The 24,835-nt window shown below is 37.6% G+C and overlaps 1 protein-coding gene across 2 annotated transcripts; it reads left to right on the forward strand.

The window, feature by feature from the left end:
* mtf1 (metal-regulatory transcription factor 1) lies at positions 1-24,813 on the forward strand. Of its 2 annotated transcripts, XM_058746359.1 has the most exons (12): positions 17-144; positions 568-644; positions 2,595-3,099; positions 11,882-12,120; positions 14,932-15,063; positions 15,230-15,303; positions 16,762-16,892; positions 16,993-17,067; positions 17,151-17,253; positions 18,303-18,853; positions 20,687-20,744; positions 20,823-24,813. In XM_058746359.1, exons 2-12 carry the CDS (start codon positions 622-624, stop codon positions 21,245-21,247), a joined length of 2,316 nt encoding a protein of 771 aa, XP_058602342.1. In that variant the 5' UTR covers positions 17-144; positions 568-621; the 3' UTR covers positions 21,248-24,813. The 2 variants fall into 2 exon arrangements, with proteins under 2 accessions (XP_058602343.1, XP_058602342.1); XM_058746360.1 differs by lacking the exon at positions 568-644 and having other exon boundaries at positions 1-144.
* Positions 24,814-24,835: the final 22 nt, after the last annotated feature.

The raw sequence follows: 24,835 nt of genomic DNA on the forward strand, positions 1-24,835 counted from the left end.
CGAACTGAACGGATCTGAATAACAGTGAAGTGAACTGATCTGGAGTCTGTATGCGCTGCTTTTCATGATGGTGCCGCTGGGGAGGAACGAAGACAGGACCCGATACACAACATTACAGAGGCTTCTAGCGTCTTTATAACACCGGTAAATACATGCAGTTGATTTAATCTGCTTTATTTGGCGGTGTAAAAGTGTGTCGTTTTTGTTCAGATGTTTTAATGGCTTGTCTCGGTTTCATTAGAGTTTCTGTTCAATGCTAACGGGGTAAATATGTTAGCATACATCCACCCTAACGTTACATGCTTTAACCATCACATATTTAGCGTTCTCAGAATATTTTACATTTTAACTGGTTAAAACGTCAAATGAACTGCGCTTGTGTCAAACGACACTGGTTAATATGATCTATAAACTAGTGTTAATGGCGTGCTAATGAAGCTAACGCCTGTCATTGATGTGAATGGAGACTCTGCTAGCACATTAGCCTGTTAGCTTCGCTCTGATTTCTTAATTAAATACGACCGCTTTAAGTGATTATATGAAATATGTGTTGCTTAATTATTTCAGTCCTTTTGTCTTCGGGATATTATTAATGTTGACCGGACAGAAGCAGATGAACTAATGACTGGAGCTTCAATACACAGGTGAGCTAACAGTTAGCAGAACTGACATGACAGTTTGTTTTTATAAAATATTTCCAGTTTAAGCTGAATATGACACGTTTATGACTGCACGACATTAAAGACTGCACGTTTTTAAGGTCTCTAATGTATTCGCGGGATTCTGTGTGTGTGTGTTCAAATTGATAAATGTGAATATTTTCATGCATTACTTGTGATTGTCATCAATGTCAAAGTGAACGTGGAAACTTCTAGAAAGTGTCCAGAATGACAGAAGCCTCTAGAGCCATATAAACTCACCTGCTTTAAGGCTCATTGTGTAATATTATGAGGGTTTTTTGTTGTTGTCATAGTGTGTTCAACACTTTGAGACATAATGTCCTCTTTGTAACTGTAGTAGTATGAGAAAGGCATTCATAGTGTACACTGTCTGCCTTACATACCGCCTCAGTCAGCTGCCTTCCTAGACTGCATTTTTGGGCATAATAACTTAGTCAGCTGTCTTCCTAGACCGTGTTTTTGAGCATAATAACCTAGAGAACTTCCCATCTATAGCATTTCAAGCATCATGAGACGGTAAGCTCCCTTCCTAGACAGCATTTATGGTTATTATAACCTAGTACAGTGTCTTCCTATAACATCATAATCTTAAAACCTTTTATTGACATTTTCAGGCATCAAAGGTGTCGACTCAGAACATAATGATGTCCAAAGTGCTGTCTAGCTAGTCAGCTTGCTAGGTTTTGCGACACAGCCGGTGTGTCTTGGTCATTTGTGTGTTAGGTTCGTTTTAGGTTGACCACTTGTTATAGTTTCATGGCAACAGTGGTTTCAGTTTACAAATGCACCTTTACCCTGATTGTTTTGTGGTTACTCTAACACTGGCCAAAAATAGTTTCCCTGCATTGTCCTAGTTTCTCGTGATAGTACGAGACATGGTGCTGTTTTCCCAACACATTACATTGTTTGTTATTTTTATTAGAATACCTCTTATCACAACAATACTGTAAAACAGACATGTTGATATGTACTTTTCATTGTAATTATACTGATTTATGTAAATGTACCTAAACTTACAATTTAGCATTTAAAAAAAAAAATTATTGATAATATGCACATTACATTGTAATAGATCTTGACTTATTTCCTTATTGTTCCTCATTTAATCATTATAATAATCTGCAGTTGTTATAACGATACCGTGAGGACTGGTGTCATTTTAGTATTAATTATATACTGTCGTAGCATTTATTAATTTTGATATAACTTTTTTTATATTTTCAGTTTTCAATTTTTAATTTTAGCCGTTCTTATGTGCTTCTGTAATTTTATTCACTTCTTATTTCCATTTCATTTTAATTTCTTTTTATTAAATTTTTAGTTTGACTAATTTTAGTACTTGCATAACATAATTAATTTATTTAGTTAGCTGCCAAGGCAAAGTTTTAATTGTAATTTTGATGTTAAGTTTTATGTTTTTCATCTGATATTTTTATCTAATTTTATTTTATTTCAGTTTTATTTTGTTTACTGAAAACAATGTTTTATTTTTATTTTTTTGTTCATTTTTAAGTTTTTTTTTTTTAATCTGATATTTCTTATTTTGTTCAGCTTTTTATTTACTGAAAACTAGTTTTAATATTTAATTTTTTAATTTTTATGTGACTTATCGTATTTTAGTTTAGCTTTATTTCAGATATTGAATAATTTTTTTTATAGTTTTTTTTTGTTTTTCATCTGATATTTATCTTATTATTTTATTTCAGCTTTATACTTGTTGTTTTCATTTGTGTTTTTCATCTGATATTTGTATCTTATTTCAACTTTATTTCATTTATTGAAAAAAATAAGTTACTTCAGCTTTAATTTAATCCCCCCCCCCCAAAAAAAAGACCTATAAATCCTGTTTTCCATTTGATTACTTGGCATTGTGTACTATGAATATTGTCTTAAACCTCTTTGAACTTATTCCAGCCGCAACAAAAGCAAGCACGTGGACACGAACCCAGGACTGAGCTCCTCCATCAGGATCATGGGAGAGAATGGTCCTCTCACAGAGACAGCCATGCTCTTTGAGGACGAGGAAGAGGATGTGGACAAACTGGGCCGAGAGGAGGAAGATGAGGACAAGATGGCCGACTTTGACAAAGACGACCGCATAATCTCGGGACCCTCGTCCTCCTCGGGAAGGGTCTACGATCGCACCACCGTGCTCATCGAGCAAGATCCCATCCGCCTGGACGAGGAGGGCGAGGAGGACGGCATGGCCTTCCTGCCGGAGGGAGAGGGCGAGGGAGACGAGGGCTCTCTGGCCTTCATGGGTGACCCGGATGGCATGTCGCAGGGATACATACACCACACCATCTCTCCGGACCAGATACAGTTCATCATTAACCCGGGGTCCACCCCTATGCCGAGAAACATCGAGGGCGCAACGCTGACGCTACACTCCGAGTGCCCTGAGACCAAGCAGAGAGAGGTGAGCAGCTTTTATGACAGAGCATTGCTTTCAGCGACGACCCTCGTTGCTTTGTTTGTGTTAAATCTGGTTGTACCGGTAAGGCGCTTGTGTGTTCATGAGTCAGATCTGCTTGTTCAGTGAAAGCAAATCAGATAAGCTTGGATAGGGGATGCGTGTTTGCATGGGGCGTTCATCCCCACAGGATCTGTGTTTCCACATGATTTCACATCAGAGCTCTGGACCCTGCCGTCCTCTGCTCTTACGGTTGCTGGTCCAGTAAACTTCCTCCATCTGCGAGTCTGGTGAAATCACAAGAGGCCGGTGTTTTTTGCACAACCCAGACCTCACATTGGCCCTAACCACATGCTAAACATCCAGTCTGGAAGTCAGTCAGATGTTAATGCACTGACCACTTGGATTTATACTTGGTTTAAACTGATTATGTGGCCCTATAAAATTCCATTTTCATTTTTCCTAAATTTTTCTTTTTGTTTTTTCCCCGAATTCCGTGTTTTCCATTTTCATTTTTTCTGGATTTCATTTTGATGGTTTCATTAAATGTTAATAATCAGAACTCGTGTCTAAAAAAATTGAATTCATAAAACTTTAACAAATTAACAATTTATTAAAATTTCAACAATAATAGTGCCCTATTAAATCTGTCCCAAATTCTGATTTCTGTTCTATTTTTTGTCTTTTTTAGATTCCATTTTGATGGTTTTATTCAATTATTATAATCAAGAAGCATGTTTAATTAATTGAATTCATAAGTCTATAACAATCTAAAAATGTATTCAAATAATAGTGCCCTTTGAAATCTGTTTTATTTTGTCCCAAATTCCATGTTTTCCATTTTGATTTCTCTGGTTTCTGTTTCAATAGTTTAAATAAATTTTAATAATAAAAACAATTACTTAATTTTTTTAAATGTTAACAATAATAGTGTCCTATGAAATTCATTATTTTTTTTCTAAATTCTGTCTTAATGCTTTTTAAATATTAATAATAATAAAAAAATAATATTAAATGAATTCCTATAACTTTAACAATTTAATAAAATAATAAATTATTTATTTAAAAAAAAATAATAATAATAATAGGGCCCTATGATATGTTTTATTCTTTCAGAAATTCAGTTTTGTCTGTTTTCTTTTTTTGTGGATTCTATGTTTTATGATTTAATACAAATTTATTACATAAAAATGGTAGTAATCAAATGAATGCATGAAGCTTTAACAATTTAATTAATCTTTTAAAATTTAGTCAAAATTAACAATACGGAGGTTTACTGTTTAAAATAAAGTTAAGTTTAGAGATTAATTTAAAAGTAATTTTTTGCACAGAAGCTGTGTAAACACAGAAGCTAAAATTAAAGTTTTAGAAAATGAAATGGAAATAGAGTTTGGGGAATTAAATTCAGTTTCATTCAGTGAAATTCACTATTTCAACTAAACAGACTTAACATTTTGCTACTGTAGCATCATTTTTGGTTAGGGTGAAGTGTGTCCACACTGCTGACAGTGTTTACGCAGTCATCAGAAAGTGCATACTTCAGAACTGTTGTGGCTGCCGAAATTTTGGAGCATCACTTGCAGATCTTTATACTCGAGCAGTGTGTTTTTGGGAGGTCTGAGCTAATTGTGCCACATCCATTTTGTTCTGTGATTAATGATGATGACTCAGTCTGAACACTAAATGCTCTTTCTCACTCACAGCACAGGCGCAAGATCTCTGCCAATGTAATGTTGAAGCTGACATTCAGATCACAGATCATGATCACAGTTTCTGCTTGTCTCGTTTAAACATAATCGCCTCTGATATTTGCCCTCTGGTTATTTATCTGTTTCATTTGAATTTTCCATTTGCATCATCTTGCATTGGTTGTGGTTGCCAGATGCTGAGAGTTTAAATTTTCCAATCAAACCTTTTTTTAAATCTATGCATTTTCTGCAGTGGTTTACTTAATATTCCCAACCTGGCAGCCATACGCTCTCGCTCGCTGAGCTGAAAGGAGTTAAGCATTCTCTATTGAGATATTCTACTCGGGTAAAAGTTAAATACAGCCTGTTCTTCAGTTTTTTGTTCACACAGTCGTTTGTGCTGTTTACTGCGACTAAATCTGCCAGCAAACCATGCAAGTTGATGTTTGATTGATTCTCTTGAAAGTGCATTAATTCTGATGAAATGAAATGACAATGAGCGTGATTAATTATCGTGATTATAGTTTTTGAGCAAAATAATCTTGATGAACCGTTTAATAATTATCTTGCAGTCCTACCAAGACTATATGTGATAGATTGACTATTAAGTTGACAGATATTATGTAACATTTGTAATGATATCAGGCTGAACAGACTGAAGATGCAAACACAAAGCATTCAAATATTGCCATAATGTAGTATTTCTCATGTGGAATGGCCACCGCGAAGCAGAAATAGAATAATTTGGCTGCAACAAATGGCTCCAGGTGGTTTATTTGCATTACACAGACTTGCAAATGACCGGCTTTTACTGCCTATTATGCCACACACACACACACACACATATTGAAAGGTCATTCATCACATCTACATGGCTTTGTCTCATAATAACCCTAAATACTTGGATATGTTTGTAGTTGTCTTTTTTGTGTGTCACACTGTGTGTTACATGAGCTCTTTATTGTTGCTATTGTATTCAGAGAATGATTGATGTTGATAATGTATGCTCAAAAGCTCAGCTACATTGACAGCGTAAGCCACAGCACCCAATTATGCTCAAATCAGATGATTTTCAGGTGTTTTTTTCTCGTGACCTTTTAAACATGACCCATCTGTGACATTGCTCTGAATAGGCAAACTGCATTAACTGGTTCACACGCACAAGACACTGAAATAATTGAATTTTTTTACATTTTTAAATTCATTTTAATATATTCATGTTTGCTACTGTTTAAAAGTTTTGGGCCAGTAAGATTTGTTTATATTTCTGTAAGAAGTCTCTTATGCTGATCAAGGCTGTATTTAGGCCTATTTATAAAAAAAAATTAAAAATACACCTCATTTTCAGACCAGCACAAATGGCCATTGGTGCACAAATGGGCGCAAATGCATTTGCTATTTAAACAACGTGGCGCAGGACGGGAAAATGAGAACTGCGTCGGGCTGAAACTAGCAAAAACACTTGTGCTGCACCTTGCGCCGGGTGTATGATAGGGCCCTTACACTTCGAATTAGATAGTCTGTCATCAATGACAGTAGCTCATTGGAAAAGGATGGAAAATGCCCTTCATTGTGTTTGCACTAATAAATGCTGCTGCCTGCCAGCTGCAATCACCAATAAAACGTTGTTCCATATTTTTTTTGTATATCGTCATAAATATCATTATCGCAAATATTCTTGAAATATCGTGATATAATTTTGAGGCTATATCGCCCACCCCTAGCCACCGCTGCTATCCGTCATCTTGCCCGAGTGTTAAATAATAAAATAATATGTTAAAACGTGTGCTCTTATCATTCTGTGGACAAAATCCTGTGAACTTTGCCCCGATTGGGAGCTGTATATACACGTGTGCTCATTTGTTTTCAATGCAGCTCTCCTCGCGCCGCGTCGCTTCATGCCATCTTCCCACTCATTAAACTACGACAGGTCCTTTACTGCGACACTCTAAAGTGATGAAACTATGGCACTATGTACTTTTTAAAAACCATTTTCATAGGTTTCACGTTATATTGTTGGATCGGAAAATATGTAAATGCGCATGCCCAGTAGCCGCAGCTGTATCCCTTCTAGCCTTAACCACAAATCAGACAAATCAGTAGATTAACTTTGGTGGACTTCAACTTGAAAAATTGTTTTTCGCAGTTGAAATTAAACACTTTCTGATGTTTATTCATGTTCATTTCGTGCTTTAAGTAAATATGAAAAGACGATCGGTTCACGTGTTTGAACTGAGGCAATACAGTGATCTGTCACGACACATTGAAGAGCCACAAAACTGTATTTATTGTTTGAATTTCTTTAAAAATGACACGATTTAAAAGCTGAAGTTCCTGAGACCTTGTTTCATATCAGAAGTAACCTGCTCTGTCTTCTCTGTCGGTGTGTTGTCAGTTTCCTCTTTGATCTGTGATGTATTTTTAACTGCTTGAGAACATGAATGTAGTGTGAGAGCGGCATTGTTTGTCGGTCATGGCAACAGTAACCAAGGAGGGTGGGTCTTTGCGAACGATCAATTACCCTCCAGTAAAGTCATGGCACATTATGGGGTCTCTGTTGAAAGTCAGTGGGCTGAGGGGAGACAAGCTTCAGCTGTAACTTTAGCTGCGGGTGTTGCTGTTGGACAGTGTTACTTTATAAAAGCGAGTGACTTTTATCTTTTAATGTCATATTTACTAATATTGGTGTTGTTTTATTTTTGTAACATTATTTTCTCATCCAGTTTTTTGATGAGACACTGCCTCCCTTGCCTACTCGGAGGAAACGCCCCTGGCTGATTATGTACGTAGTTGAATGAAAATGTAAGGAGATTTTAAATATGAAGAGCACTGAGATGACATGGTCAGACTCGGAAGCAAATGATGTGATGCATCATTAAAGTTCAGTAGTAGGACAAATACAATGCAGTAGACCATATGAGGATAAAAATCACATTTGGGCTAGACTGTAGCCTTAAAGTGGGCATGACATTTCCAGAACAAATTAAGTAAGGTGTGTTTTTTAGAGTTATTGATATGTAGTTTGTCTTGTGTGTTTGCCTTTTAAGAGCAAAGAGAGATCAGCATTATCTCACGGCCTGATGTTCTTTGCTCACGGGAACAGAGATGTCTGTGTAACGAGATTTTGCTGCTGAATACTGATCAGTGGCTTGATGTGAAAGAGAGTCTGTTTGCTGCTGAAACACACACACACACAGAGAGGCGCAGGTCATTCAGGGCCACACGTAAACCACTCAGAATAGAGCTCAGTGTTTCCCAAACACAGCAGGACACGCTTTATTGATCCATTGTTATGATATAAGCAGCTTATGAAACATTTGAGCAGAATTCTGCACATAGAATAAAATAATAACTCCTGATATTGTAATCTTGGTTGGTAATTATGTTTAGGGATGCACGATATGAAAAATTTCAACTGATACGATAACCGATAATTAAGTCCTTCTTATGGCTGATACCGATAACCGATAAGTTCACATTTTTATATTATAATTTGGTAACACTTTAGAATAGGGAACACTTATTCACTATTTACTATGACTTTTCCCTCAATAAATTCCTAATTTGCTGCTTATTAATAGTTAGTAAGGTAGTTGTTAAGTTTAGGTATTGGGTTTAGGATTAGGGATGTAGAATGAGGTCATGTAGAATAAAGCATTAATATGTGCTTAATTACTACTAATAAATGGCTAATATTCTAGCAATATGCATGCTAATAAGCAACTAGTTAAGAGACCCTAAAATAAAGGGTCTACCTATAATTTTCATATAATCTGCCGTTTGTGCACCCAGGAGAATACAAAATCTAAGATGCACTGATGAAACTGATATTTTAGTAGCTCTGGCCTAACTATAATAGCAAACATCAGTCCTGACTCTTCAAATGTTTTTATTTTTTGTGTAAGGCACCACAATACTTAGTAACAGAAATGGTTTAACAGAAATATGACAGAACTGTGATTTATCTGCAATTAACAACTCATTAACCACAAATTTATATTCAAATATTTAATGCATAAAGAAATGCATCTATTCAACCTTTTTAGTGCATGAGGATGAGGAAGTTATATAGGGATTTCAAGCAACAGCTGCGAATGGAACGGCTACGTTGACCGGAAGTAAGCTGTTACACCGCCGTAGCCGAGAACATAAAAATAATTAAGCAACCTAAACACGAAGGCACAACGCGGCATTCAGTCATTTATTTAAATACAAATGATGCATTATGAGGAGGATGTTTAGGCAATAATTACATGGTTCTCTTCACATATCTTTAGTCTCAGTGCTACTTGAGGCGCTGTTGCTAACAGCAGACATATCTTTGTACAAACGAAAAAAATCATTTAAATTGGCTTAATTTTAAAACATAATCAACACAGATTAAATGAAAGACTAATGGTAGAATCGTATACTGATGGAATTAAATAGTATATACCATAAAACGCAACATTTAACTACATAAGCTGTCACGTTGTAACGACTACGGCAAAGCAGCTGTTCTCCGCTAGTAGACGGTTACAGTAGAACGCCACGAAGTAGCAGCTGAAGTCGCGAACGCACAATATGACGTTGGAATGCCGTTGCAGCTTAAAGTCCCTAATTATTATTTTCTTTTAATACAGCTTCGCCGCAATGACAACCTTTCAAATGAGATATAAGATTTGTTGTGTTAAAACTTGAAGACTTTTTTCCTCCTCTCGGAATCCTTGCTCAACATGCGTTGCAAATAGCAATGGTATTGTCCTCCTCTGCCACCAAGAAAAACTTCCAGACCGCCGAAGACATGTTCACAGATGATGACGTAATGAGTGTGACACAAGCTGAGAGTCACTGCAGTTTAAAGCTGCAGTCACTTGCACTCGGAAAGTGGATGACTCTCAGATAAATCAGACAGATTGATTGATTTACCAGCAAGCGTACTTTATCGGATTTAATTTATTTATCGGAGCAATAAAAATGACGTCATTTTCACCCATATCGGTCGATAATTTATCTGTCCGATAAATATCGTGCATCCCTAATTATGTTGATTAATATAACTTATTTTATTTAGGGCAATTGCATGTTATACGTTTTTTAAACTACACACAAAAAACTGTTAATACATCAATAATTCTAGACCAGAGTAGATGAAACCAGGTCCAGCTTGCCAGAGTTGGCCCTTGATGCCCTTTGATCGCTCTCACCATGCCATGTTACAAGAGAGTGGAAAAAATAGGCAAGAGCATATGCCACTGAAACATATCTTCATTTCTAATTTGTCTTTTTGTTTTAACTTTTTTTTTTTTCAACATGTAACTGTGAAGAATAGATTAGATTTTTTTAAATGTAATTTATACTACCTGTTTAAACGTTTGGGGTCAGTAATATGTTTGAATGTTTTTGAAAGAAGTCTCTTCTGCCCACTAAGGCTGCATTTATTTGATCATGAATACAGCAAAAACAGTAATATTGGGAAATATTACAATTTAAAAGTAAATTTCCTACGTGAATATATTGTAAAATGTAATTGATTGCTGTGATCAAAGCTGAATGTTCAGCATCGTTACTCCAGTCTTCAGTGTAACATGATCCTTCAGAAATCATTCTAATATGCTGATTTGCTGCTCAAGAAACATTTTCCACGTTGAAATCAATTGTGCAGCTTAATATTTTAGTAAAAAATGATATACCTTAATTTTTGATAAAAAAGAAAGTTTAAAAGAGAAGCATGAAATCAAAACATTCTACCATTTTAATAGGCAAGCAAAGTGAATGTTTTAGAAAGCTCACATCACGCTAGAAATGAAAGGTCATTCAAATGCATTGCACTGTGAGATACAGTCAGTGCTGCATGAAATGTGCTCTGTTGTGTACTGCACCTTTATTTAAATGTAGCAGGTGATATTCAGTGCATGCAGAAAATTTACACAGGCCTAGTATGCATAGAATGCATGCTGCAGAAATCATATCAGTAGTATGGCAATCATTGGCCAGTATTATGACAGGAAATGAAGAGAGAAGAAGTGGGTGGATTGGGAAATGTCATGAGCCAGATTTGATGTTATGTTGTACACATGAGCACCACGGGTAGCACCATGTGAGTTAACCACTTGGTTACGTATCTGACCCACATGCCACCTAAAGGAATGGTACAACCAAAAATGAAAATCTACTCAGGCTATCCAAAACGTAGAGGGGTTTGTTTCTTTATTGGAACAGATTTAGAGAAATGTAGCATTACATCACTTGCTCACCAATGGATCTTCTGTAGTGAATGGGTGCCGTCAGAATGAGAGTCTGAACAGTAATCAACACCACTCCAGTCCATCAGTCCGTCTTGTCTTGTGAAGCAAAAAGCTGCATGTTTGTTAAAAAAATATCCATCATAATAGTTCCAGCTAAAATAGGAGTCATCTGCCCATAATTTAGCTTCCTTCAGTGGAAAAAGTCGCCTCATCTGAATCAGGAGAGAAATATGCACAGATTATTTATGCACTGTTTAAATGCCAAATGGTCGGTTTTGATGTGAGAGAAAGCAGGAGACGGACTTTTTCACTGGAGGAAGCGTTATTATGGATTATGGACCAGTACTGTATTTTGGCCAGAAGCAAAAGTTTGACCTCAAATACGTCATAATGATTGATTTGTTTCTAACAAACACGCAACTTTTCTATTCACAAGACGTTGATTGATGGTCTGGACTCTGGAGTGGTGTGGATTACTTGTGATGTTTTAATCAGTTGTTTGGACTCTCATTCTGACGGCACCCATTCACTGCAGAGCATCCATTGCTGAGCAAGTGACACAATGCTATATTTCTCCGAATCTGTTCCCATTAAGAAATAAACAAACAGACGTCTTGGATGCCCTGAGGCTTGAGTAGATTTTGAGAAAAGTTTCAAAGTATTAATTGATAAATTTGTCATTCCACTATATAAATATTTTAGATAAAATATGTTTTGTTCATTGTAGAGCCTGGCTTCTGTGAGAAAGTGTTGTTTATGGTAGTTTGACAAAAAGGGCAACATTTTGTTCATCTTAGTGATGCCTTTTGTTCTCCATTGGAGACTGTCATTCCCAATCTCTCTTAGTGACCATTGGCTCTTTCTGTCTCTCAGGTGAAGCGATACCAATGCATGTTCGAGGGCTGTACGCGCACCTACAGCACGGCGGGAAACCTGCGCACGCATCAGAAGACGCACCGCGGTGAATATACGTTTGTGTGCAATCAGCAGGGCTGCGGCAAGGCCTTCCTCACATCCTACAGCCTGAAGATCCACGTCCGCGTCCACACAAAAGAGAAGCCCTTTGAGTGTGACGTGCAGGGCTGTGAGAAAGCCTTCAACACGCTCTACAGGTGGATATGAGGATGAAACACTATTTATTAGTTTTACATTTGCATGCTTAAGTAGCTGCTCCTGCCCTCCTGTGGGCTTTGCTGTTAGACAGCGATTGCATTGTATTTAGGGATGCATCGATCCGATACTCAGGATCGGTATCGGCTCCGATACGGTCATTTTCTGCTGGACCGGGTATCGGTCAGACGAGACCGATCCGAATCCGACATTGTGCATATACTATTCGGTGCTATTGTTGAGCCCCACGAAAGGCACAAAAACATTATAAAGCACCATAAAGTTTTCGTGCGCTATATTTCAAGTGTTCTGAAGCTGTTCCATAGTTTAATGTGAGGTACAGATGAATATTTAAGTCGTTAAATTCAAGTTCAGGTAAACTCTTCTCTCCGCTGCGTCTGTCTGTCATCCTCCATTCAGTGTTCAAGCTGCGTGTTCGGTTACTACAGTCAAACTCTCTCTGAGAGCGCACAGTAACTGAGGTTTAAAACTGTTAAAAGAAAAGGCTCAATAAACTAACGCACATATTTAATACACTAGGCATCAATATCTCTTCCCTTTGTACTTTGAACTTTTCTGTGCAGACTCGGAGGGCTGCGCAGCCTGCGCGCTGTGACTCAAGTGTTGTTTGAAGCGCATCATTCTGCGCTCGGGATGTGCATAAGCGCTTTGTGCCGCTCTCTATTGGAGACTTTCGTATTACATTTCTTTTGCGCAATGAAAGATTATTAATAGTCTTTCTTGTTCTGTCCTATCAATCATATGTTGCTGCCTTCATTACTGTGCTATAGATTTAAAAGAAATGTCTTTTAATGTTATAGTATATATTTATATATAAATGTATTTGCTTGTTTTTTCATGAATGTATTTTACAACAATACAAAGAGCAATGTGTACCATTTTACCAGATTTAGTCCGACACTTCACTAGGTTTTATAAAAAAAAAGTGCACCCATGATTTTTCTAGAGTATCTTTTGCTGCTGAGTTATCCACTAACCTAGTTTATAATAGTATGTTTGTCATAGATTATGATTATATATTTTTTCATTTGTTATTTTCCATTAAAATGAAGTTATCTATATGTAGTAGATTGTGTTTAACCCACAAAATAGAAATTCTACATCGATTTTTTTTTTTTAAACTGCGCTGGTATCGGATCGGTTCTGAAAAAATGGTATCGTTGCATCCCTAATTGTATTGGGGTCTCACAGAAGCTCATGTGACTGCTAGCCAGAAGCCACAGATCTGCTGCCACTCACTTCCTGTGAGCCTCTGTTTGCTAATGTCCTGCACCCTCAGATACGCATCTAATCAGTCGTAGCTCTGCCAAGCAAAGAGTGCAGGTCGTTTTATTGGTTTCTTGGATTTAATTTCTGCATCGCGCTGGGTCGCCCCGTTCGGAGTGAAATCGCACTGGTCTGAAATCACACTCTGTATAATAAACATGAAATGTAACACAGCCAATCAGAAGATATCACAGTAGAGCTGGGTATTGATACGGATTGCATAATTCAATTTGCAAGCTCTTAATTCAGTTTGATTTCAATATTGATTCATCTGAATATGTCAGGTACAGTATATGAAATTTTTTCTCAATAAATGCTATAAACTATACTGAGAACCCTGTGACATTACTATAATATTAAAGGTTAAAATTAACCTTTAGTTAATTTAACATTAACATTTGGTTAACTTAAATTAGTCCAAACTGTTAAATTCAGTTCCTATGTTTATGTATACAACGATTTAAATTAAGTTAATTTAAAGCCACTTTTTATATTTAATGATGTTTCTGCTCCAATTTGTTGTTGGAATATAAACATTTAAATGATTGTAATAAAACCTTTCATTCATTTAAATTAATGACGACAGCATGAACAGGTTAATGAAAAATACTGTATAATGAATGTGTAATATAGTGCACATATATTTAGCAAAATGCTCTTCTCTTATTTTGTTCTTGCTGACTAACAATTTTGTGGACATTGAATGGCTTTTCTGAGATAAATGTTTGGTTACACTTTACTTGAAGGGGTGTGCATAAGACTGACATGACACCTTCATAATCATGACGTGTCATGTGTCATGTGTCATATGAAGGTTTTTTATTCATGTTTATGACAACTGTCATAAAGTGTCATTCGCTCAGTTAATGCAAAGATGACATTGATATGTCTTTGTTATGGGTAGGGGTAGGGTTAGGTTAAATAATGTAATTTTTGCATTAAAAATGACATAACTGAGCGAATTACACTTAATGACAGTTGTCACAAACATGCATAAAACCTCCTTCATATTCATGACATGTGTCATGTCATGATTATGAAGGTGTCATGTCAGTCTTATGCACACCCCTTCAAGTAAAGTGTTAACTAAATGTTTTGAGACATTGTTTACAGTGACAACTTTACATTTAGTGGTACATCAGTAGTAGTTCATTTCTTATTTACATTTTTTTTTTTTAATCTCACAATTATTGGATGGCTGGCATGATGCTACAAGTAGTGTTTGGTAAAGTTTTGTCAGACAGTACATCAACAGAAAACAGCATACACTAAAATAATCGTTTGGATCTACGAATCGATAAGAGTGTAGCTTGATTAAAATTGAGCATTATTTTTAACCCAGCCCTTCTGCATCGGTGGAAACTTTGTGCTTTGCATCTAGTTACTTCCAAGTGTTCACTTAAAAAATGAAAAATTTGTCATTATTCATTCACCCATACATAATTCATTCATTTGTACTTTGTGTTAATGCATTTGCTCAATGACTAAACCTGATCACTGCATGATTACTGTGTTGCTCTCGTCAGACTGAAAGCACACCAGAGGCTGCACACTGGCAAGACGTTTAACTGTGAATCAGAGGGATGCACTAAGTACTTCACCACACTCAGTGACCTGAGGAAGCACATCCGCACACACACGGGGGAAAAACCATTCCGGTGAGGATAACTGATTGATTTATACAGCACCCACTCAGAGGTGTGATCAGAGCGATCAGATCCTGAATGTGCAGCCAGTATCAGAGTTAGAACACCTCCTTAATCATGAATGTGGCACATTTGCATATTAGTAACGATTGAGGTACTATTGTGTTTGTGTCTGCAGGTGTGATCATGATGGCTGTGGTAAGGCTTTCGCTGCTAGTCATCACCTGAAAACACATGTACGGACACACACTGGTAAGCCACTGGCAGTCTGACCCATGAATGATCTCAAAATCAAAGCAGTACACTGACAAAGTCTCAAAACTTCTTTACCCTATAAAGCCTACTGTGTCATATTTGATGTGCAAATTTCTAAGGCCTCTAATTTATCAACATGATCAAAACCTTGCCTAAAAACCTGTTGCACAATCTACTAAATGTCTTCTGTTGTCTGACTGATATTTTATAAGTTTGTGCAAGTAAAAGGTCTCTTAGTCCAATTGTAGAGATGTCAACGTTCAGCTTGTTGCTCGTCTTTTTGCTGTGAAATCCTTACTGATTTTTATCAAGTAAACATAACTTTTTTTTATTGTTAGTAATATTTCAACTCACTGGACTGAAGCAACTTAGGTTTACTTGAAATCCACGCACCAGTTTTTTTTTGTTGTTGTTGTGTTTTCCCCCACAATACAAACTACAGAGCTTTGATAATAAAACTAAGAGTTTAATTATCATCTTACTGATTTTATTTATGTATCTGCTATACTGTTATAAAGATTGATTTGCATTTCAAGCTATCAGAATTATATCTCACATTTTGGCCATATAATATCAGCAACTGCACCAAATAGCATATTTTTGCTTAGGGATGAGTTCCATATTCTCTCTCAATCATATTATATGAGTCATAAAAGCATGATGTATCAAATATGATACTCAACCACAAACAATTATGTAGAAACACTTCTCTTTTATATTCTGTCCAAAGGTTTAAAAAAAAAAAAAAAAAATTATTATTCTGACCAATATTTCATATGTCTGTTTGCTTCATATGACCTCAAACAGCTGAGGGGTTTCTGACCTGCGGTGAAGGGCTTCATGAATGTGCCTCTCACTAAGCAGCTGGATTGTTTTCACTGAGGTTTCATGCTCTGTCAGTCTGACACAAACACAAAGTGAATATGAGCTTCGTGTAATACACTGCTGTCAAAAACTCTTTCCTTCCTGCAGTAGATGTGCACAATATATTGGTGACTTACACTACCATTTTCTAAAACAAACTAATACTTTTATTTAGCAGGTATGAATTGAATTGCTCAAAAGTGATGGTAAAGACATTTATGTTGTTACAAAGGTTTTCTATTTTTAATAAACACTATTCTTTTGAACTTTCTATCACAGTTTCCACAAAAATATGAAGCAGCACAACTATTTTCAACATTGATAATGATAAGAAATGTTTCCTGAGCAGCAAATCATCATATTAGAATGATTTCTGAAGGATCATGTGACACTGAAGACTGGAGTAATGATGCTGAAAATTCAGCTTTGATCACAGGAATAATTTACATTTTTAATTATATTAAAATAGAAAACAAGTTATATTAACATTTTAATAATATTTAAAATTTCCCTGTATTTTTGATCAAATAAATACAGCCTTGCTAAGCATAAGAGGTTGTTCTTCTCTTATGGTCTCTTTTTCTGTTCCAGGAGAGAAGCCGTTTTTCTGTCCGAGCGATGGTTGTGAGAAGACCTTCAGCTCTCAGTACAGCCTGAAGAGTCACATTCGGGGTCATGATAAAGGTCCAGCGTTCACCATGAGCAGTCATCCGCTGTCAGAGGTGCGCACTCACATAATCACAGCCCTGTCTGGCTGCTTTGTTACATGACCGCTTTAGGACAGTGGACTTAATTGGTACTGTTATACTTGTTCAACTGCAGGATGCGAATCACTCGCTGTGCCTCAGTGATTTGAGCCTCATTTCCACAGACTCTGAGCTCCAGGAGAACCACAATGTGAGTCGCGTCCTCATTTCCACAGAGCTGTTTTCAGTCGTCACTCAGATACGAGTTCATCTCAGCACATGTTCATGTCTCAGTCTCAGGGTTTGGATCTGAACAGCGTCACCCCCATACGAATCTTTGAGCTGATGTTCCAGAGTCCTGAGAACAGTGTCAGCCCAGACGACCCTAAACCCACAGGCAAGAACTCTAGAGCTCACTGTGTTCAAATACACTGGGTCACTCCTCTTATGCAGTACGGTAACTAAAAGTGAAAAAGCATTTGTTAGTGTTTTATGTAATCTATTAAAGTATTTATTTTAATTTATTTTTTTGAGTATACCAGACTTTCAGAGATTTTCACAGGCACTTAAAATTTATACTGTAAACAGCCATATTACCCTGTTGCCCACTGAAGCTAAGCAGGGTTGAGCCTGGTCAGTACCTGGATAGGAGACCCCCTTAAAACATGCTAACACTATATTAGGAATGTGCTAAAATGCTAAACATGTTAGAGATGTGCTTAAATATGCTAGCAATGTGTAAAAACATGGTAACAACACGATAGAACATATTAGTAACATGATAGCATTGTGCTCATGCATCTCAGCGACATGTTACATGTTAGAAACGTGGTAACAACATGTTAAAACGTTAGCAATGTGCTCATACATCTTAGCAACATGTTACAGCATATTAGAAATGTCGTAACAACATGTTAAAAAATGCTAACACTATAGGAATGTGCTATTTCTGAAAACATGGTAGCAACATATTAACATGGTAACAATGTGTTGCAACATGTTAACAGTGTGTTAAAACATGCTAGCAATGTGATAAAACATTTCTAACATGTTTTATCACATTTATCATCATTTAAAATGTTAATGTAAAATGACATGTTAGAAACCTGTTAACAACGTTAAAATATGCAGCATATTAATACGTTAACAACATTTCACAAAAAATGTTAGAAACATGTTAACAATGTTAGTAGAAAATGGCTTGGTGTATAAGTATGCAAATTGGGACAACACCTACTAATACTTAGATAGAAACATGCCACGAACAGCGTGCTAAAACTTGCTCACAATCTTTTTAAAAGTTCACTTATTGATAATATTTTAATGACATGATTTCCATCTTTAACATTTCAACCAGCGTACACAAAATGTACTGCATAGTAGGAGTGAGCCATCACTTTTATATATCATGTGGCTCAATCTGACGTCAGGCCTCTGTCTCTCCAGATAACCTAGCGGAGTCTTTTGGCCTTGAGCCGTCACCTCAGACAGCTGCTGCAGACGTGTCCACTCAGCCCCCTTCATCCACCTCTTCCCCATCCTGCTCCATCACGTCTCCTGATGTGGAGGCTCAGACTCCGCCTACGACACTCCCCTCTCAGCCGGCCCCGCCCCCTCCCGCTGTCAGCAGCTCATTACTGACCTCCACTTTCCCCTGTGCTCCGCCCACCTCATCACACTCACCAGAAGTGCCCGCTCCATCTGCACCCTCGGTCTCCCAGCACTATGTGACACTGACCTCTACGGCTCAGCCGGTGCCTCCGCCATCCGCACCCGGAGTCTCCAGCACGCCGGCCGTAACGACTGAGGTGACGGCGGCAGTAACGCACACGGTGCCTTTGGCTCCTCCTCTTCCTCCTCCTCCTCCTCCTCCTCCTCCTCCTACGATCACTATCGCCCCCACGCTCGGCCTGCAGCCCAGCATCGTCATGTCCGATCAGAACCTGCAGTGGATCCTCAGCAGTGCCGCCAGCGCGCAGCAAAACCCTGAACAACAGGTCCAGCAGTCTACTGTTCAACTATATCTGTGGTTTTGCTTTTCTGTTTTACTTAAGCTTCAGCTGCATGTTTCTATCTTATGTTTTGTCTTAATTTATTAAGCTGCCCTTAAAGGCAGGGTAAGCGATTTCTGGAAGCCAATGTTGATATTCGAAATCACCAAAACAAACACGCCCCTATACCCCAAACGGGTCTCGCCCCTATTTTGATAGATCCGCCCCACATATACTTAGCCTACGCAACCCAGGCAACGATTAGTTCTGTGAAACATAAGCTGTTTTTCCACCTAAATTACCTGGAACAATATGTCCCAGGAACTTTTTTTCCCCAGACCTGTTGCTGTCTGCGTTTCCATCGCAGTCTAAAGTACTGAGAAGATTAGGCAAATAGTCTGGTAACGTAACGTTTGGTCTGCGTGCGTTTCTCAACACCAAGTACGCAAATGTCGGACTTGCATCCTCGGTAGTTCGGACTTCACGAGTTAGACTCGGGAGTGTGAACTCCTGCGGACGGAAACGACACAAGTCTGGTAATTCTGCAAAGAGCAGCGTACTTGATAACGTCAGTCAGCTCGCCTCACTGCTGCAAGCTTCCTCACTGTGTTTACAGAAGAAATATATCAAACACCACTGCCTCATTTAGTTTCCATTTAAACATATTAATAGCCGCAGAAATGTAGTTCAGGGAATATGCATACATTACAATGAAACAAAATATTATATCAAACATTGCCTGTTTTCATTTTCATTTTAACATATTAATAGAACAATAGAATAAAGACCAAAGATTACCTGTTAGATTTATCCAAAACAAATTATATCTTATGTTTAACCACTACAGAGACATCAGAGCCAGCGGTGGAGCTCACGTCTCTGAAATCGGCGAAGCACATTTTAAAATAGGCACTGTTTTTATAAATAAACCGCAGATTTGAATTTTAAACAACTACATTCTTGCCTGAAATACACGCGTCCAGTGTAGGCAGGCTTTACCTCTTGCGGCTCGGCATGACCAGTGTGTTACTCACCTATCGAGAAGAAACAAAGCAACCTCAGCGTCCAATCACAGGCCTTCCGCTCCTTGAGTTCTCTCCAGCGCTGGAAAGCTGATCCGATATTTACACGGGACCTACTTCTTGTCTTATCGCTCCCCAGACGTTTTCCTCTTTTGTTTTTTATCCACCATCTCTATCTTTCTGTCGCTCGGCTGTTCACTGAACGCTCTCTCCTCCACATCATGAGTAGACACGCCCCTAACTGCTGATTGGCTACAAGTTTGTTTTGGGACTCGGCCCCCGACTTGGTTTTCTATAACGTTTTTGAAAAATCGCTTACCCTGCCTTTTAAAGGGATGGTTTTTCTTATGAAAAATGAAAGTTTTGTCATTATTTACTCACCCTTGTGTCGTTCGAAACCCATAAGACTTGTGCCAAACACAAATGTAAGGTATTTTTAATGAAGCCTGGGAGTATTCTGTCGCTCCATTGCAAGTCCAAATCTTCAAAATGTTCACAAAGATATCGTAAAAGAAATTGTGAAAGTAAAAGATTTCTTTATGAACTTTTTGAAGCTTGAAAGTTTTAGTGAAAAAACTGAAATGAAAAAAAAGAAATTGAAGAAAAAAAAATCTTCATTTGTTTTTCTAAAATGTATGGAAATCTTATGGGTTTGGGACGACATGAGGAGTACCTGATGACATAAGTTTCATTTCAGATATTCTCTGAATTCATGTCAATACTGTTAGATTGTTTTAACAATAGTTATGATCTTAATAATTGTCTAGTTCAGGTATGAATTAATGGCAGTTTTTGACATTACTGCTTTTATTTTCAGGGCCCAAAAGTAGAGAAGGTCTTTTTTACAACAGCCATACCAGTCGGTGGACATTCAGGTATGCATCCCTAACACAGAGAGTGCAGTACAGATTGTCATGAGCGTCTCTCACAGGTAGTTGTTGTGGTTGTTTCAGGGAACGCAGTGCAGCAGATCGGTCTGAGTCTGCCGGTCATCATCATAAAGCAGGAGGAGTCCTGCCAGTGTCAGTGTGCCTGCAGAGACTCGGCTAAAGAGCGACTCGACAAGAGCGCTGCCTCCTCGCTGGAGAAGTCAAAAAACACATCGCCGCCTCCTGCTGCTGCGCCTCCTCCTGCTCCTCCTGCTCCTCCTGCCCTCCCCGAAGAGCCTCGCTCCTGCTGCCCATCCAAACAGAACCCCGCTCAGCCCCAGCAGGACAACCTGCCCGCTCCGGTGACCCCCAACACCCCCAGCGATGGCCTGGCCGGCATGGATGTCTCAGATCTGCTCAGTCCGGACACCACGGCCAACATAGAGGCTCTGCTGATGGTGGCAGATGAGTTAGGCATGACCGATGGAGGCAGCAGCAGCGCCCCCTAGAGGCTCAGGCCTCACTGTTCGTCTGTACTGTGTACGGATGGGTATCTCACATACACCTGTACCTCTGCTATAGGCACCTGTCTCTCCCCAGGCCTGTGTGGTGTCCTGATCAGAGTGAGTGGTGTTTGGTGCACTTTTAAGGGAGAGTAGCAGGAGGAGCAGATTAGGGCACCAGGAGAAGTCGTTTAGTTGCTTCTCATAATGATTTGAGTCTCGGTAGTGTTTTAACCCCGTTGTTTTGGTAGATTATTTCAGAGATTATTTAAAGAACTAAATCTGCTTATAGAGATTCACCGTACAAAACGAGATGCGTTTTCACCCAGCCACATGCTGTACTTGAGTTTAAACTTGAAACCCACTAGATCGATGGGAATTTACTGCACATTAGTTCACTGATGTGTCTGAGGCTTCAACGGAAAGGCCTTCATCACAGTTTGTGGGTAATGAAGTCATCTACGAAAAGTCCTGCACATTGAAACGTTGAAGTATTTTATGTGTAATTTATTAGAAAGGCTGCAGTGCTCAAAATAATAATAATGTGATTTTTGAGATTTTATTTTACGGTTTGTCACTCTTGATAAACTACGATGAACATTTACCTGCCTTTTAAATGTAATTTAGGTTTATTTGGCTGCCTATAACTTAGTATTTAATTTTATGTATGTTAATTTATTAAAATACTCAATTGTTGGAAAAATGTAGCGCTCGTTCCCAACTTTTCACTATATGTGACCCTGCCTGTGAAAACCAGGCTAAAGTCTAAAAATCGAATTCTGAGATAACGAGCCTCAAAATTTGATTTCACCTATTAATTTCATTATCATTTCAATATTTAACATGGTCTTATTCAGTCAGTGTTAAAGATATCAAGTTTGTATTTTCACAGAATGTTCTGTACATTATGTAGGATGATTTTATGTAGAAAACAGTAATTCTAACAAAAAAACAGGCAGGGTCACATATTTTTCTAGATTTTCCCCAAACAAAGTCTGCCTTTAAGTGAATCTCACGAAACCTGTCTAGAAATTTTCTGTGTCATATTTCCCACAATCAAAACAAAAATATAAAATGGTAATTTTTGCATAAAGAAAATTAACCCTATTTTACTTTTTTTTTTAATTATTAATTACAATTTCATACCTCCAATTTTCATTATAGTAATGTAAAAATAATATAAACAATAAATAAATATATTATTTAAACTGAATTGAATTTATACTGATTTTAATTTGTAATTTCACATTTTTATTCATGTTTTTTTATTTAATTTTAAATTTTTATATTCTTGTTACATGATTCACTAATTAGTTTTATTTATATAATGGATATAGTAAATCATGGCCACAATTTAGGAATTCACTCCCTCATTGTAGTAAATTGTGGCTACTAGTTACTAAATCATTCCCTTGTTTTAGTTAAGTCAGTGTGTGGCCATGATTTGGGAACAAATTAGTAAATTGTGGCAATGAATTAACAAGTCATGGGAACAAGTTCTTAATTTGTAGCCACAATATATAGTCCTTTTCTTTATGCAAAAATGATCACTCTTGAATACTCTGTGATGAAATCAAACGCTTTTGCCTTTGTGATAGGCATGTGGTTGGGTTTCCTTTATTTTCCCCATCGGTTGTTACAGATTTTTGTTTCCCGCCTTTTATCAGTGTCTCCCTGCACTTTTTCTTTCGTGAACCCCGTTTCTAAACCCGCGTGAGTCTCTTGTGACCCGCTCAGGGATGCAGAAAAACAAGCAGCGGTATATTCTAAGATGATGCGTGCGTGTGCGTGTGTGTGTGTGTGTGTGTGTGCGTGTGTGCGCGCGTGTCTGTATTTATGAGTTCCTGACCAGATAAGCAGACACAACTCATCTGACCTGTTGTTTTGAACCTGCTTGTAGTGCACTACCCAGCCACGGTTCAGCCGACCCGGCCAATGCCGCTCGTTTGCCCCTCATTTATATACCACTGCTGTATAGAGGTTCTAAAGAGCTGACCGTAATGTAAATACATAGTACATTTGAGATGATAAATGTTTAAGCCTTTAGATTGTATTTGTATTTTTGTATAGAACTATGAGAAATCAGACTTTGGGTGTGAGATGAGAGACGTGACTCTGCACTGCCTTTACTGTCACCTGTGCATCTCTTATGCAGTATGTAGTTCTCCGCCGATCCTTGTGTTTCAGACTCAAGTAGGACAAGAATTGCCTTACAACTCATGATAGTTATTTCATTTCAGCATGGACTAGATATGGAGAATTTGAATCGGATAGATATTACTGAGCGAGCCTTTTCCTATCCTGTGCCAAATGAAACAGTGATGCTACATTGCGCTGGTAGCTCATGGTAGAATCTGTGTACGTCGCTCCCTCGATGTTAATTAGTTGCTTTGCTATTGATCCACTACATTTTCTTGTTAAATATCTATTAATGGGACCTGTGCAAACCTAGTACTAGAACATTATAATGCGATCTATCTGAACAACACCGTTTTTCTCTTATAAATGCACTTACTTTGGGGTCCAGCCAATATAATGATCAATCGTACCTTAATAATAATAATGCACACGCTTTCTGACCTTATTGTTTGTTCGCATATTTCACATAGGACTCTAGTTTTGACAAGTTACTTTACGTGAAAGATTCATTTCGATTGAAGGCAGTTATTATTCATCACCTAACAAAAATAAGTAACTATGCAATGTCATAGAGCATATAGAAAAGACATAAAATCACTCCATCTGTACATGCTCGTAAGAAAAATATCATGTGTCAGCATTTTAGTATGCAAGTCATCATTTAGAGAAACAGCCGTGTCCTGTTGCATTGAGTATTTCAAGTTTAAAAGCCTTTTTTTTCCCTCAAGTCTCACCTATCAAAATGTTTGTGTTGTGTACAGTTATGTTTGGTGTGACTTAATCTGTTTTGTTTTGTATCTGGGCATTGCAATGTTATATATGTATATTTTTTTCCTGTTGAAAATTATTGCTGCTTCAATGTAATTTTTTTATTTTATTGACCCCCCCACATGACATGAAAATCTTGCATTTGTTTTAATGTTGGAAAAATACTTGTGAAAGAACTACTTGCTTGACTGTCAACTGTTCTGGTTTTGTTCTTGCTCAAGATCGACTTTTTGTTTTTTGTTTTTTGTTTTTTTAATCATTCCACCTTCATCAGGTGCCATCATTATCATTACCTTTTCAGTCACACATGGGTCTTTTTAAGGCATTAACTTATGGTTTGGTCTTTCTGTGCAACAGACTAGCTTATTAAGCTGTTGCGTTTCATTATTCTGGATTTCTTCTGGTTCAGGCAGCATCAAAGGACACTAGAGAAGAGGAAAGGTTGGTCTGTCTTGTTAGTGGAGTCTCAGAAGCTTGAGGTAAAGAGGAAACAAATGCTTCCATGAGGACTGCTTTTGATACCCAAAGTGTGAAGAAACTGTAAAGATCTGTATTTTTAAAGAATGTATAATGTGAAAATTTTTATCATATGCTTGTTTTGTATAAAGTATTATGGCAAAGTAATAACTTTTTGAATCAAAAAGCAATACAATACCAGTAAAATCCTGAGTTGTTACGTTATTTCAC

The sequence above is a fragment of the Onychostoma macrolepis genome, chromosome 16, assembly GCF_012432095.1.
Source record: "Onychostoma macrolepis isolate SWU-2019 chromosome 16, ASM1243209v1, whole genome shotgun sequence".
Classification (NCBI taxonomy): Eukaryota; Metazoa; Chordata; class Actinopteri; order Cypriniformes; family Cyprinidae; genus Onychostoma; species Onychostoma macrolepis.

What these genes read in the sequence shown, in the direction of transcription:
- mtf1 (XM_058746359.1), top strand. Translation starts at nt 622, where the DNA reads ATGACTGGAGCTTCAATACACAG. An exon ending in ACGGGGGAAAAACCATTCCG is followed by an intron (nt 15,064 to 15,229) that starts GTGAGGATAACT and finishes TTGTGTCTGCAG; the next exon opens with GTGTGATCATGATGGCTGTG. An exon ending in AGCTCCAGGAGAACCACAAT is followed by an intron (nt 17,068 to 17,150) that starts GTGAGTCGCGTC and finishes TTCATGTCTCAG; the next exon opens with TCTCAGGGTTTGGATCTGAA.